Source organism: Cephus cinctus, unplaced genomic scaffold (assembly GCF_000341935.2).
Source record: "Cephus cinctus unplaced genomic scaffold, Ccin1 Ccin1_scaffold0101, whole genome shotgun sequence".
In the NCBI taxonomy this organism is placed as follows: Eukaryota; Metazoa; Arthropoda; class Insecta; order Hymenoptera; family Cephidae; genus Cephus; species Cephus cinctus.
The window spans coordinates 1,524,945-1,538,605 of record NW_014332838.1 but is presented as its reverse complement, the minus strand read 5'-3'; the positions used below and the strand labels follow the sequence as shown (position 1 = coordinate 1,538,605).

Genomic DNA, 13,661 nt, shown 5'->3' with positions numbered 1-13,661 from the left:
GGGATTTTTGTTTTTTTTTTTTTTTTTTTTTTTTTTTCTTATTCCCAGCCTCTTCCGTCCTGCTTCTGTCGTTTCGTTCAGCCCTTCGATAAATTTTTCGTGAGACGGAAAAACGATAATATTGTAAGGACGGCCACGGAACACTGAAGAATTCATCGGTCTCAGTTTACATTGAAAACTTTTATTTACGCATTCGACTCAATTTTCTATCTTCTATATTAAATCCTGTGAAAGTGATTCGCGAGAATTTTCTCCTCGGAATACCGATAAGCAAGTGTCACGCGTTAATATCTAGACGTTATCTTACTTTTTTGTAAAAAAAAAGTATCGGAAGATGCTGCAGATCGGTCTTTGGGATACAGATATAAGAACCCTCGTGTTGAGCAACGTCAGTCCGAAATTACGCTGTTGGAAGATAGCGTCAAGGCGGTGAAGGATAGACGACGCGGAAGCGTCAAAGAAATCGCTGGGGGTAGGAAAAGGAGCCTCTCCATGAGAATACCACTGACAGTAATGGCCATAACCGCGAGTGACATCTCGTGGGAAATGACACAACGAGACTAGTAATAGGACGCGTTGGGCATACAATGTTTTTGCAGATGGCAGTTACCCCTGGGCAATGAGGCAACAAACAACGTTTTTTATCTCGCCACAAGCCACCGACGTCAGGCGTCGGCACTCTGTTGATTTTTCCTACCGTCGGGCAAGTATTTGCCCGGCGCGTACACGAAACTCCGTCTTCGCGACAAGAAAACAAAAGCAGCTTCCCTTTAAATCAAGATAAAATTACGTGACGGAAGGATGGACGGGAAGGGCGGGACACGGACGCAGTTAGGTAGCAAACTGTATGGAGAGATAAAAGAAAGAAAGAAAAAAAAAAGAGTGGGGAAGGGAATCAGCCCGGGCTCCAATCAGCCGGAAAATTAGGTTACATAAACATCTTTGTTCGACTACGCTATTTTCTACTTCATCCTTCTTTTATTCTTTTACCTCTTCTTCCACTCTCACACTCCTCTTATCTTTCTTTTCGAACTCGCATGTTACGTGTGAAAATAATTTGTACCTCGTATCCTTTTGCCTTCCGCTTCACTCGTTCCTTTATTCGTCTGATGCGATCCTTCCCAATTTTCCAATTCACGCGTACACCTTTTTTCAAATTCGATAGATATGTGGGATCTCATAGGGGTTCTGGGGGAAAAAATGAATACAATGCTTTTTTTGACATACGTATATACATATGAGTATACATAATACAGATATAAACTATACGTACCGCAAACGGTCGTATACGCATGTATCGTTGAATGTAAAAATCAATAGCAGTAGCCAAAAATCGTGTAACACCGAAAGTACAAGTCACGTCAAAGTGAACTTGGCCGTCCGAGAAAGTTTGAAAACTTTAAGCCCTTTGCCCATCCCGCGCCATTTCTCTCGCACTTTCTGCCCTTTCATCCCTTAACACCGCTGTACACCCTCACGCTCGGACCCTTCTCTCCAACGAGACACTAATTTTTCCTGAGAGTTTAACGTCCCTGAGTTTTGGCTAAGCACGTTCATGAGAGTCTCTTGCTTGACAAACGGTTTATGCGCGCTTTCCGTATCCCTCGCTCCCTCTCGCTCTCGTTAATGGTCGTTCTCACTCTGTCACTCTTGCACAAGCTACAAGATGTTAAGGGCCGACTAGGGTAATAAGCTTTGTCAATTTCGTGAAGATTAACCCGGAAGCTTGGGCTGACTTAACTAGCAAGATACTTTCTCAGACGGAAAATGGTGGATCGTGCGACAAAGGGGTTTGCAGCTTCACACGTGTCGTCATTTATCGTTATTCTTTGATAACTGTCTACGGAGTAATAAAAGGAGGGAGAAAAGCAAACCGCGAACCGTAAAGGTTGTCGCACGGTTGGAATCGACAAGCAGCGCGTAAGTTTTGACAGGTTTCTCGACAACGCAAACAACATGCATTTGTAGCCACGTTCACGCTTCTGTACTGTTTGGATGCATTTTCTTATTCAGCTTGATTTCGCCTTGGGTATATATAGTATATGCGCGTGTGTACATAAATTTGTATGGGGCAAAGAGATAAAGGAGGCCAAAGACTATAGGTGTAAGAGAATTCCAGATAATGCAGTTGCATATATACATTGCGGCTTGGTATAATTTAATAAATTATTTATTCTATTGTACGTTCAATTCTGGCAATGTTATCGAATGAAGGTACATTGAAATTATTTTTAAAAATTCTTGTAATTCTCGATTTAAAAAAAGTACGATAGTTTGTCGTTGATTTGCCTTTAATAAAAATTCTTATCAAAGCTGAACAATGCATTCATACGTCAGTCGCAGTGTGAACGAGCGGCGAGAACGAACAATTGAAATGCACCCAAACGACCCAGGACGCGTCCCTCAATAGATACGTGCCAGGGAAATACCTCGGTTTGTTGATTAAAAATTTGTCATGCTATCTAGAGACATAAAGGTATTCAAATGACAAAAAATATATCCTCCCGTAGAAAGGACAAATGGCAACCATTAATAACTAAGGAAAGAAATACGTGGGGGTGCACAGACATTGAAAAAGTTGAGAAATCTTTAGGGGGCAGCGGTATACCTGCTACCTGCAGTATAGAGGTGTGCCTTTCTTCACCTTTTCTTTTTATTTTGAGGCTGTAACTTTTTAGTGCAGTCGTCACTCGATAAGAGACCGTTCGATAAGTGATAATATTGCTCCTTGGACCTTTTGGTCGAGAACACAAACTACCCTTACTGACAGACCCTTGTGAAGTTTGTTCGGAATTACTTGATAGGGGTAAGTAAGCTATTTTCTGATTTTTTCCATTTTACGTCTTATCTTCAACTTCAACTTAACTGTCATTGTTCAGCTTCAACTTCGACTAAACTTTCATTGCTCAACTTCAACTTCGACTCAACCTCTATAATCTCGCGATCATGGTCGTACTGAGCGGCGACTGTAATCATACGTTTGTGATAGGCAGATTGACTCAAGTTCTTCTCAATTTCTTTCGAAATATTTCAAAATAGCGTTATCAACTTATCACCAATGAGTGCTTCATTCCTTCGCTCTAATGCACTCTTACTAATGAGGAGGGCTAATTGGCGAAAAGGTGTAACGGAGTGTGTTAATATATTTAAATAAGAGCGTTCCTGCACAGTTACCCAGTGTTATATATATATGTCCTACAGTATAGACGCTATTTGGTTATTACGGGCATTTTCCAGCGTCCCTGCGAATCGCAAACGTCAGCCATTGTTCTAGAGGGTACGTACTAACCATGAATTTTACTTAGCAGAGTAGCGAGTGCAGACAGATTAAACATACATACGTTCATTTATCCAGCCTCTACGAAACCTTTAAAAAAGACTATTCGTGTAATAAGAATTTACAGTACTGCCCGTAAACATTGTAAAAACGAAATTCGCAGCAGCCTCTAAAGTATATCTGTGCGAAACCGTATCCGACTATCTAGTATATCCATGTATAATGAAAATCGTCGCAATCCTCATATATCTCTAACGTATCCCTTAACGCTAGCAAAGGCAGCAATGTACCTACATACATTGCCGTATATTTCTCTAGGAAACCCGAAAATTTTCGACCTGCAACAATATAACGACGAAATTGGCACAGCTACTATCTGTTTGTCCCGGTTAACCGCACACGGTAGAGTGGCGCGCAATGTAAGGCGCTTAGACTAGGATTAGCAGTCGAAATGAAGTGAAAATGTTTGCCAAGAGTAAGACAGGTCGCGCGGCTCTAAAGCACAATTGTCTAGCTCGGCATTATAATGTTTACGAGAAGGGGTCGCGTAGCTACGGTAACCTGGATGTGTTCTAGCTTGGTCGGTGGCTGGCTGGCTGGCTGGCTGGCTGGCTGGCTGGCTGGCTGGCTGGCTGGCTGTTTTACATACATCCTCGTTCGTAGCGTCACCTGAAATTTGAAATTGCTACGAAACCTTAAACCAGAACGAGGAGCAAAAGCTTTTGTTCGCCTTACATGTATTTATTGCGTTCGCTTTGGTACTTTGTTGTACGAAATTGTAGATCCAATTAAAGGCGCGTATCCACGGATCATGTTGTAACGCGATATTAACGATAATCTTTCGATAGTCCCTTATCTATACGGGATCAGTAAAATAACCACAAAGCTATTACGCATTTCATCCGGAATACGTCATATAAAGGTCTTTGATTTCAAACCACTATTCATTTCAAACGTAAAATGACAGATCCGATACGTCTCGCGAGATCACGTTTGTCATACATTTCGTTATATTATACGGTTACAAAGAAATTCAGTATTAGAATCACAGTGCAGTCAGTGCGAGAGAACAGTGCGAGTATAGGTAGCAATACTGGCGAGAGTATTGGAGTCAGTTGTGTGTCTATCTTTGTCTTATGCACGTAAATCCCCATAAGTCTGTCCCTTTCGCACTCACGTTAGGTGCAGGATATTATGAAATTGAAGGTTAACTGCTCCATAATTTTTTTTAATCAAATTAATGAATCAACAATTTTCATCAGGAAAGTTTGTGGAATTTATATAATCTATAGAGCGTTAACAAATAATATTATTCACCACAGAAACTTTCGATGATTATGGTATCCTTATTGAAATAAGAATAGACTCGTTAAATAATTGTACAGGTAACTTCACGAATTATCTGTATCCGAGTATACCTTGTATTCATTAACTTTGGTATGACAGCCGTCAAAGACTGACGTGTTTAAGCCCATATACATATGTGTCAATATAAATACGTATGTGGAGCATCTCCGACAATTCTATCGTAGAATGGTATGGATATTGACCGGATATTATTTATACACACAACTATTGAAGATGCTCCCATTATGCAGAAAACGGATTTCATTCCATTTGTAATTCAGGAATCTAATGGAATTATTCACTTAGTATTCGTTTATAGGATTCCAATGAAATTGAGTATCCAATCGCGTACACGATCCGCAAAGAAAACATATGACGAGCCTGAAAAGACGGGGGAAAAAAATATTTATAGGATTAAAAGTGAATTTTGTAAAAGCTTGTAAGACCTGCCATAAATTATAGAATGTCGCGTGCACGTAGTTATTATTAATTCTCGGGATATTACATTGTTGTTCAGGCTCTTTTATTCGGCTTAACACGAATGCACGTTAACGTGAGTGATAATAATGCTTACACGTAATTCTACAATGCTTTCGCAAGTTTCCTGCTTTTTGCAGTGCGCCGCTGAACTGCGCAAGCGCGGTTTTACCTCGTTTCTCATTTCCCCCGTATTTCTCGTTGTATCTCGAGTAATTTCTATCGTGAGGGACGACAGTTCATTAAAAAGAGGCGATGACAATTGCCCTTAGTCTCGTTCACCTCCCTCGAATTTCGCAAGGGGAAAACATGGCGTAATGACGTACGAAGCGCTTATTTTGATCTTTAAAGAGTAATGGCTTTTGAACGTGAAATTAAAAATACGTACGTTTATGTAACATCAATTGAAATGTCTCGTTTGTTTTCTAATGTGCTTATCAAAATAAATAAATATAACATATACGAACGTTGGCGTCTTAAAATTTTATTATTCTTATCGTCTGCGTTATACCGAGAGAGATTCGTAAAATAAAGTAGAAATGGAAACCTAAGGTAATCGATGACTCCCTGGACGATCTCCTTGTGAAATTATAATTTCGCCAAGGATATCGCCTGGGGTGAAAGTAAACTTTAAACTCGGCCGAATAAATTTTCTTCGAGTCACAGCGAACCTGCCGTAAGGAGTGCCGGATGGTATTTGATATCGACATAACCGACCCTTCGAAAAATGCAAGTGAGTAAGCAGGGAAAGCCTAGAGGGACGATAGCTGGATGGATATGAGAATGGTGGAAGATGAAAAAAAAAAAGATAATTCTCATAAAGATTCATAAATATTTTATAGCCCTTCTTTAATTGTGCAATTAAGTCAAATTTAGAGAACGAACAAAGATATCCTCATTCTGAGACGACGAATTAAAATTCACCTTAACCCGGAATGGTGGGTTAACTTAATGTCGGTCACTTTCGTCGCGCTATGAATTCTCACGAAGGTCTTAAAAATGCCATTGAGAAAACTTTCGATGATTATGGTATCCTTATTGAAATAAGAATAGACTCGTTAAATAATTGTACTGGTAACTTCACGAATTATCTGTATCCGAGTATACCTTGTATTCATTAACTTTGGTCAGGTTAGGTTGCACTATTTGCAAGCCATGAAAGGGCTCTGATCGTATGGCAATTGGCCTTTCATTGTTTGCGCTTCTAGTTTCACTTTGATTTACCTCTAGCTACAAAAGGCCAGAACTCACGTCGTCTATCGGTTTTGCGCAAGCAGTGTTATCGAGGTTAGGTAACAAAGTTACGCATGAAATTTTATGTACGGTGCATTTGGCTTTCAACCTATAGGCGGTCGAGTTGCAAGTTACTGGTAAATTTAACAAAGTGGAAGTCCGGTTATGGATGGATAGGTTCGCATAGTTAGCTCTATTCGCTGTGAGCGAGCCATAATATTAGTCGTTAGTTTAACCTGGTTACATGTTCAGAATTAATTTTCGAGAATGCTTGATGACTGGTTTCTCGAATGAAACATATTAGCGAAAGAATTTAGAATAGTTGACAATTGTTTTATTTAATAACCGACAATAGGCTGATCAGCCCGAGCAGAAATTATCAAATGGCGAAATCTTGGGCCAATGACAACCAATCTTCGAATATTGGCACCCAGTACCGGGTCACTATATCAAGCGTGACGCTTCCCTCTAATGGTCCCATATTGGCAAAATATTTTGGACCAATCATGTTAGCACATCGATTCACAGTGCAAGGTACAATGATAATTAACGACGATATAATTTATATAATTTTTACGTATTTAAGTAGTAACATTATTGTTGTCTGGCTAAAAATATTATCGGAGAATACAATACTTAACAACGATAGACATATTGTATATTTGACTGTGAGATTTCAACGAAACCTTATATCCATCGTACGTGTCTCTTAGACGTGAGAAGCTTTTTAAAAAAACTACCCAGCTCGAGTCACAGTAAAAGGCAGCAGTTATCAGAACGAAATTAGATTTCTTCGTCCTCAACTTCCTTCTTGTTAAAAACCACCTAAAAGTCGTACCTCGTCATCCATTTGGCATCAGAAGTACGAGAGAATGCAGAATCGACGAGTACCAGCAGATAAGAAAGGTGAATTTTTCACGTGAAAAGAAACCTCGACGAGTGGAAGTAAGCGACGGCGAGAAGTAGAATGTAAAGGAGGCAAAAGGGGCTTCAGGAGGAGTAAAAAGTCGAGGTCCCGAGGGTCAACCAGATTGGCCAGAATCAGAGTGGGCAGGGGGTGGAAATGGAAGTATTTATTGGCACGACTCCAAATGAAAATAGGATATTCAAAGCCCAGAAATGGCGGTAGTTCGCGGAGGAGCTTTAAAGTTCTCATTAAGCGATCGAGGTCTGTGGGACACTTCTGTGTCTCATTGTTCGCTTTGTTTGGTGTTTACGCCGTTGGTATATACAGGGGTGGTCCGGGATAAGGGGCGAGCGAGAGCCAGAGGATAGAACGTGGGAGGAACAGGGGCAGGGTAGCTTTCATTAAGCTTGCATTGTCTCTCCACCGCACTGTTATCGCCGAGTGAATAACTTGGAAGCTCCGTCGCACGTCCTACCGTCGACGGTTCATCCGGCAAGGCGTCTACAGCAACCCCTGGAAACAGCCACGACGTCCACGAAACTCCATTGCAATTTGATGCACCCTCGATTTATTTCCTGACCCCCCCCGATGTCACCAGCGTCTTCGTTCCCTCCTTCCGATCGAACTTGCTATAGGCCTGCTCGTCACCAGAGACAAGACATTAACGAGCCGCACCGGCAATAACACCGGTAAACGCTCTAATGGCGTCGACGTCTACGAGCTCCTGCTTTCAAGCTCACTTCCGCTTCTGCTTCTGGGAAATAGTAACGAATGTCCCGCGGAAAATCTCGACTGACTCTCCATTAATCCCTACCCGGGTTCAGTTCTACGGCTCAACTAATTGCCAATAAATTTTCAGTTTCGTCCTCGCCCAACGGGGCCAACTCCACGTTTCCCTCTTCCTAACCGACGATCCGTCCTACTTGGACTGCTGGATGGTTATGTGCTTAAACCCTATACTGTATCACGGTGCAGGATTAACATACGGGAGGCTGAAGAGATAAATCCTAATTTTCTATTAAATACTTTATTCACTAAACTTTAACCTCTCTATTGTTTATTTCTTTGTTTCAGACACTCCGTCGTTTGCAATAACGAGATTACCCGGATTTGGTATACCGATCGTCGAGGGTATGTCTGTCAGTCTGAAATGTGAGGTGGATAGCAATCCATCCAGCTCACCAATTTGGCAACGGGGTAAGCAAAATGGTTGTATTTTCTCTCTTTCTCTCTTTGTTTCGTTTATTTGGTTAGCTGTGAACCTCGATGAATTCGCCAAAGGGGAATCCGTGTATATTGACCTGAAACTATCAGCGGAACGATCGTAGAACCGTGACGATTTATCGTTCGTTCGCCGGTAGCATTTCCGGCGATTCCCAACGAATGAATATATCGCTGTCCACATACTGGACGGCTACCAATTATTTTCCATAGAAACGTTAAGATACTAGTGGGTTACGATATTCCCTTATCGTAAAGGGAGTCGTCATGGATTCTTCTATATCCTTGCCTAGTACAATATACACGTATACGGTACGTGTGTTTAAATAGTTATATGTTCAATGCAGAGATCGAGTACACGTATCCTAATCACTGTAAACACTCGAGAGTCCCAAACCAAACCAAAATACGTCGGTCGGTGTACCAACGGCAGCTTCATAATGGATGAAGCGACTCCGCATTCATGGCTACGACTACTGTTTCAATTAGCTCAATGGTACACTGTAATTACATTATTTCGTACCACCAGCAGACACGAACTGTTGCACGAAGCACGAGGCAGGTTGACTTAAGGATGCAATTCGTATGAATTGGAAATTGATATTTATTTAAATATATATAATATACACACACAGATATCTTATAACTATATGAAATTAACAGATGAACAAAATAGTTTTTGGATATTAAGCGCTAAAGTAACCCGGGATATCTAAATATGTACAAATAAATATTTATTCACCAGAAAAGCTCTTACCACAACCAACCGCAGCTCGTCCTACAACGGTATCCGTAAAACTCTGAAAGTTTATATCTGCCGGTACTTTTAGTTCCCTCTACTTTTCTTCGATACTTTTCTTTCACTTTTTCTCCGTCGTTTCTTCGGCTCTTTCCGTTGATTCTTATGCGACGCTCTTTCTATATACCTTTCTCGCCTTCTCCCTCTCTCCTCATTTACACAGATCTCAGTCACTGTCTCTTAAACTGATGATTACTCTATTGCGTCGATCGGCGCGTTTCCACGTAGCGACGCGATAAATTTTACGAGTGACAAAGTAGAATGACGTTACATTGGCCAGAAATATGAAGTTGGACCGGAAACTGGGTGCTTTCGATAAAACACAGCAGGTTCCTACGATTTCAGGATTTTCTCCTAGCCGTACCTACCCGTTACCACTGCCACCATCTTCTCTGACCCAGCGTCCGACATTAACCTACATTCTGGTATTTGTGCAATGGTGGTAACGTTGGGGTAGTACACAGTATACACTAACCTATATATATGTATATATATATATGTGTGTATTACATGCAAAATATACAACGTGCTTTGCGTAATGGTTAGGTACAGCCAGACATTTCCTACGCTCGGTCGCAAAACTGGAATTAATGTTTGTTCTAATGGATGTATCGCTCTGTGAGAATTTCGGGCGACGAATATTTCGGCAATGAGAATTGCCAACGTGTCGTCGACTTGTCATCTTCATTGCCAAATACATCCTGAAGAGTGTCTCTATCAGCGTTTCAATGATACCCAGACACGTTCCTATAGGTATAATATAAACGCATCCCGTTTTGGCAATAGTCGCTTAAATGCGAATTCCATAATACGTGACGTCACGCAAAACGTGACAAAAGTACGTAATTGTTCGTATAAGTTACATTGAATTTGTTGTACTGTATCTTAATTTGTTCTTTGTCAGATTTAAAAGAATTTTTTTTACCTCTCGAATCTATTTTTTCACTTCGGTCTCTTTATGTTCAACTACGTCGGTTTATCTCGTTGCTTCTGTGTTATGTCGATTGTCATTCGAGTGGCAGGATACCGTTTGCTGCAATCCTATTCTGAGTACGTATTAATCGCTGGGTAGGTTGTTTCAGTTAAACGGATTAAAAGAACCGAACGTTCCGAGGGAGCTTCCGGTGTAGCAAATTGATTTTAAAACATCAAATGTTGATATATGCTACTGGTGAATTGATATTGACGTATTTTTTACCTATTAAAATATTAGCGCGGATCAACCTGTTAAGTGGGGCTTTGACGTAATGGTTAAAAAGAAATGATAAAAAGCACTAAATAATTAGGTTGCATCAGATAGAGAAAATTGAGTTACGAGTACCGAGTATCGTCCCACTGCGTGGATGATGGTAAAATCGATGAACTTGCGCATCCACAGCCTCTATCGAATAACACTTATTATTTCATTACATTGAGTGGTTACGGCAGCTGGTATACTTCTGGAAAATTCTTCTATCGTTAGATGCTTACCTGAAAAACCTATGATGGATGTAGTGGACTTTACTGGATAGTTTCTGCACAAAAGGAATGCGCGAGCTTCTACACTTTCTTCCCTTCGGTTATAACGAGTAAGAAGTTTCAAAAGAGGCGCACTCATTATTCATATTTCACCTGGGAATAACGTCGTTCTGCAATACCGCCTTAGTGGCATCCTATCTTACTTTTCACTAACGATGCCATCTCGCTATTTAACTGCTTGACTTGACAGCGTGATAAAGCTGACACTTTTTTTTTAAAAACCTAACCTGACCTCAAAATTGCAAATTATCCAGGCAACAGTCCGGAACAGATACGATTTCATGCATAAGTTCCATTATTTCGATTATTATTATTATAGTCATAAGGTACGAGTTCTCCCATTACGTAAATAATCAATTAATTCCGCTTTCGTGCGACGGCGTCTGGATTTTACGACGTCGAGCGTCGCGCCGCTCGCCTCGTGAACTCATCGCGCCCGATCGGCCTTAATCTCCATTCATAGAGGCAATCGAGTGATTGCGAATAAATTGGCTTTTTCGTTTCGCGAAATCCGTCAAAATTAAAATACTTAAATATATTTTTAAGCACATCACGTGGCAACGCCCATGTCTTTCTCTGAATTCCTTCCTTCCTCCAGTATATCAAATTTCGTCTTATTCGCTCTCCGTCTCTCTTTTTTTTTTATTAAAATCTTTTCCACCCCGGATTACCAGGATTCGTTTCGACGCTCACCGTCGACCCTCGATTTCGACGTTCCTAAAACGACGTCATGCCAGCTCGTCCGATCGTTCTCTTGGAAATGAACTCTAGGCGTCATGGATTCACAGGATCTTATTCCTTTACTATAAGAATATCGACTTTCCTCCTAGCGATCAATGAATGGCTGCTTCATATCAAAGAAGCAAAAAAGCACGAATCGCAAATTGCATTCGAAAGACCTACGGTTAAGGATCCTCGGTGAAAACTTATTGTCATTGACATCCTTAAAGAAATATCTCCCTCTCCCATTATCTTCTTACTAAAAAGAAACGTACAGAAATTCCAACCAACAATAATTCCCAAGGCTCTCTTCCCTCGCGTTAACAAAACCCTCATACAATTTCGCATTTATACCACGGATGCAATTCCCGGAGTTTCGAAAGTTCCCTTTTAGTCCACTCTGTTACGTAAAATTACGTACAGGCGTCAGATATACCAAAATGCTACAAAATGCTTACCGTTAGTATGCCTACGCGATACTTACCGACATAAAGTAACGTAACGTTTCCAGTTTCATTTCTTTCTTCGTATCCACTACGATCCCCCCCGTTCGACTCCAGTTCGTTTGTTTCCACGCCAAATTGCCCGAACGCTCGCAGTAGCCTTCGCAATGGCAATGGAACCAAAGGAAGAAAGAAATGTCGTGCTTTTTGGCCAAGTCACGGCCTCTCACTATTTCATATAGAATGGTACGGGCATCCTGCACAACTTGCTATAGATACTGTTAACACAATCGAGCGTGCCTTGGCAGCATTGCTCTGCCCTCTTTTAGAAGGATATCCTCTTATTCGGGCCATATGAAAGTTCGTCCAGTACCTCACTATATATATTAGATACAGGAACGATCCTCTGGGCCGCTTCCTGTTCATCTCATACTTTTATCTTGAAAATTCTCTTCGCTTTCTTTATATCATTCATACCCTACATCCACACGTACTATTATAGTTATATCCCCCTCTCGTGTTTGCCATTGTCCTACATTCTACGCAAGCATTTCGGACTGACGAAAACCAACAGCTGCAACCGAGAGTCAAGGCAAGGCTTCATATACGTATATAGGTAGGAAACGAAGGACGTATATGGAGTATATTATTATGCATATAGGTAGATGCTTATATACGTGTACGATACATATCTCCCGTTTTTCGATATCGAGAAGAGTCTCGGCTTTCGCATCGCTTCTCGGCCTAGTTTCTTTTTTTGCTTTTCTTCCTCTAGCATTGTGGGTGCGATTAAAAAAAAAAAGCACAGAATCCATACACGTTCACGTACATACGTACATACCCACATGGGTATGACGTGTGTACCGGAGAACAGAGAGTGGAATGAATAAAGAGGGGGAGGGTATCCGAGGACGCGGCAACGGCTCGTGAGCTGCACCGATTTCGTCTCTAATTAACGTACAACACTGTCGTTTGTGTTACAGACAATGGACCACCTCCAGTGGAGCAGAGTGACGACGGATGGTTGAATTTCACGAAAATTACTCGCGCCGAAAGCGGCTGGTACAAGTGCTATACGCGACACATGCTTGGTATTTTCACAAGCATCGGCTACTTCCTGAACATTCGATGTAAGTAAAATGGCATCATAGATACGCGATGCAGAAAAGTTGGTCTCGAGGAGGAGCGAGTTGTTAATAAAGGGCTGGTAGGCGGACGCCTTGCTGAAAGTAAAAAGAGATACAGAAAAAGGCAGAGGCGTGCGCGCTGTAAGACAATGACAGAGGTTGATGGTTGCAAGAAAAAGAAAGGGGAAGAAGGGCGGGGGAAGGATTTTTATACGGAGGCGAAAAAGATCGGTATTATTTTTCTTGAAAAGCAAAAGGATCCTACCCGTTCGTTGTTATCACCTTGTGTTCTGTTTTTTTCCCCCTCCAGACACCAGGGTGTCTTCCCTTTTCTTCCTTTCAAGTTTTTTTTTTATTTATTTCATTCTTTTCTGTTCGGTCTTAACGACCCCATAAGGCTTCGTCACGGTTCGTTAGAAAAAGTAAAAAAAAAAAGTGCAGAAAATCCAAAGAAACTAGGGCGCTATCAAGTCTTTGAGTCTTCGTCGAAAACGCGTTACGGTTCCAGTTAGATAGTTTCTACGTCTGTAAATGCAGAAGCGTTACCGATAACCGGAAACCGCAGTCATTTGTCAGGGACGGAAACCACCGG

General features: G+C 41.2%; 1 protein-coding gene across 6 annotated transcripts in view; it reads left to right on the top strand.

Moving 5' to 3' along the window:
* LOC107274768 (hemicentin-2) overlaps window positions 1-13,661 on the top strand; it is a 156,655-nt gene that overhangs the window by 108,989 nt on the left and 34,005 nt on the right. For all 6 annotated transcript variants that reach the window (XM_015754263.2, XM_025091968.1, XM_025091967.1 and 3 more), the window contains 2 exons: window positions 8,316-8,438; window positions 12,926-13,072. In XM_015754263.2, coding sequence (XP_015609749.1) covers window positions 8,316-8,438; window positions 12,926-13,072 — 270 coding nt within the window. The remainder of the gene's footprint in view (window positions 1-8,315; window positions 8,439-12,925; window positions 13,073-13,661) is intronic.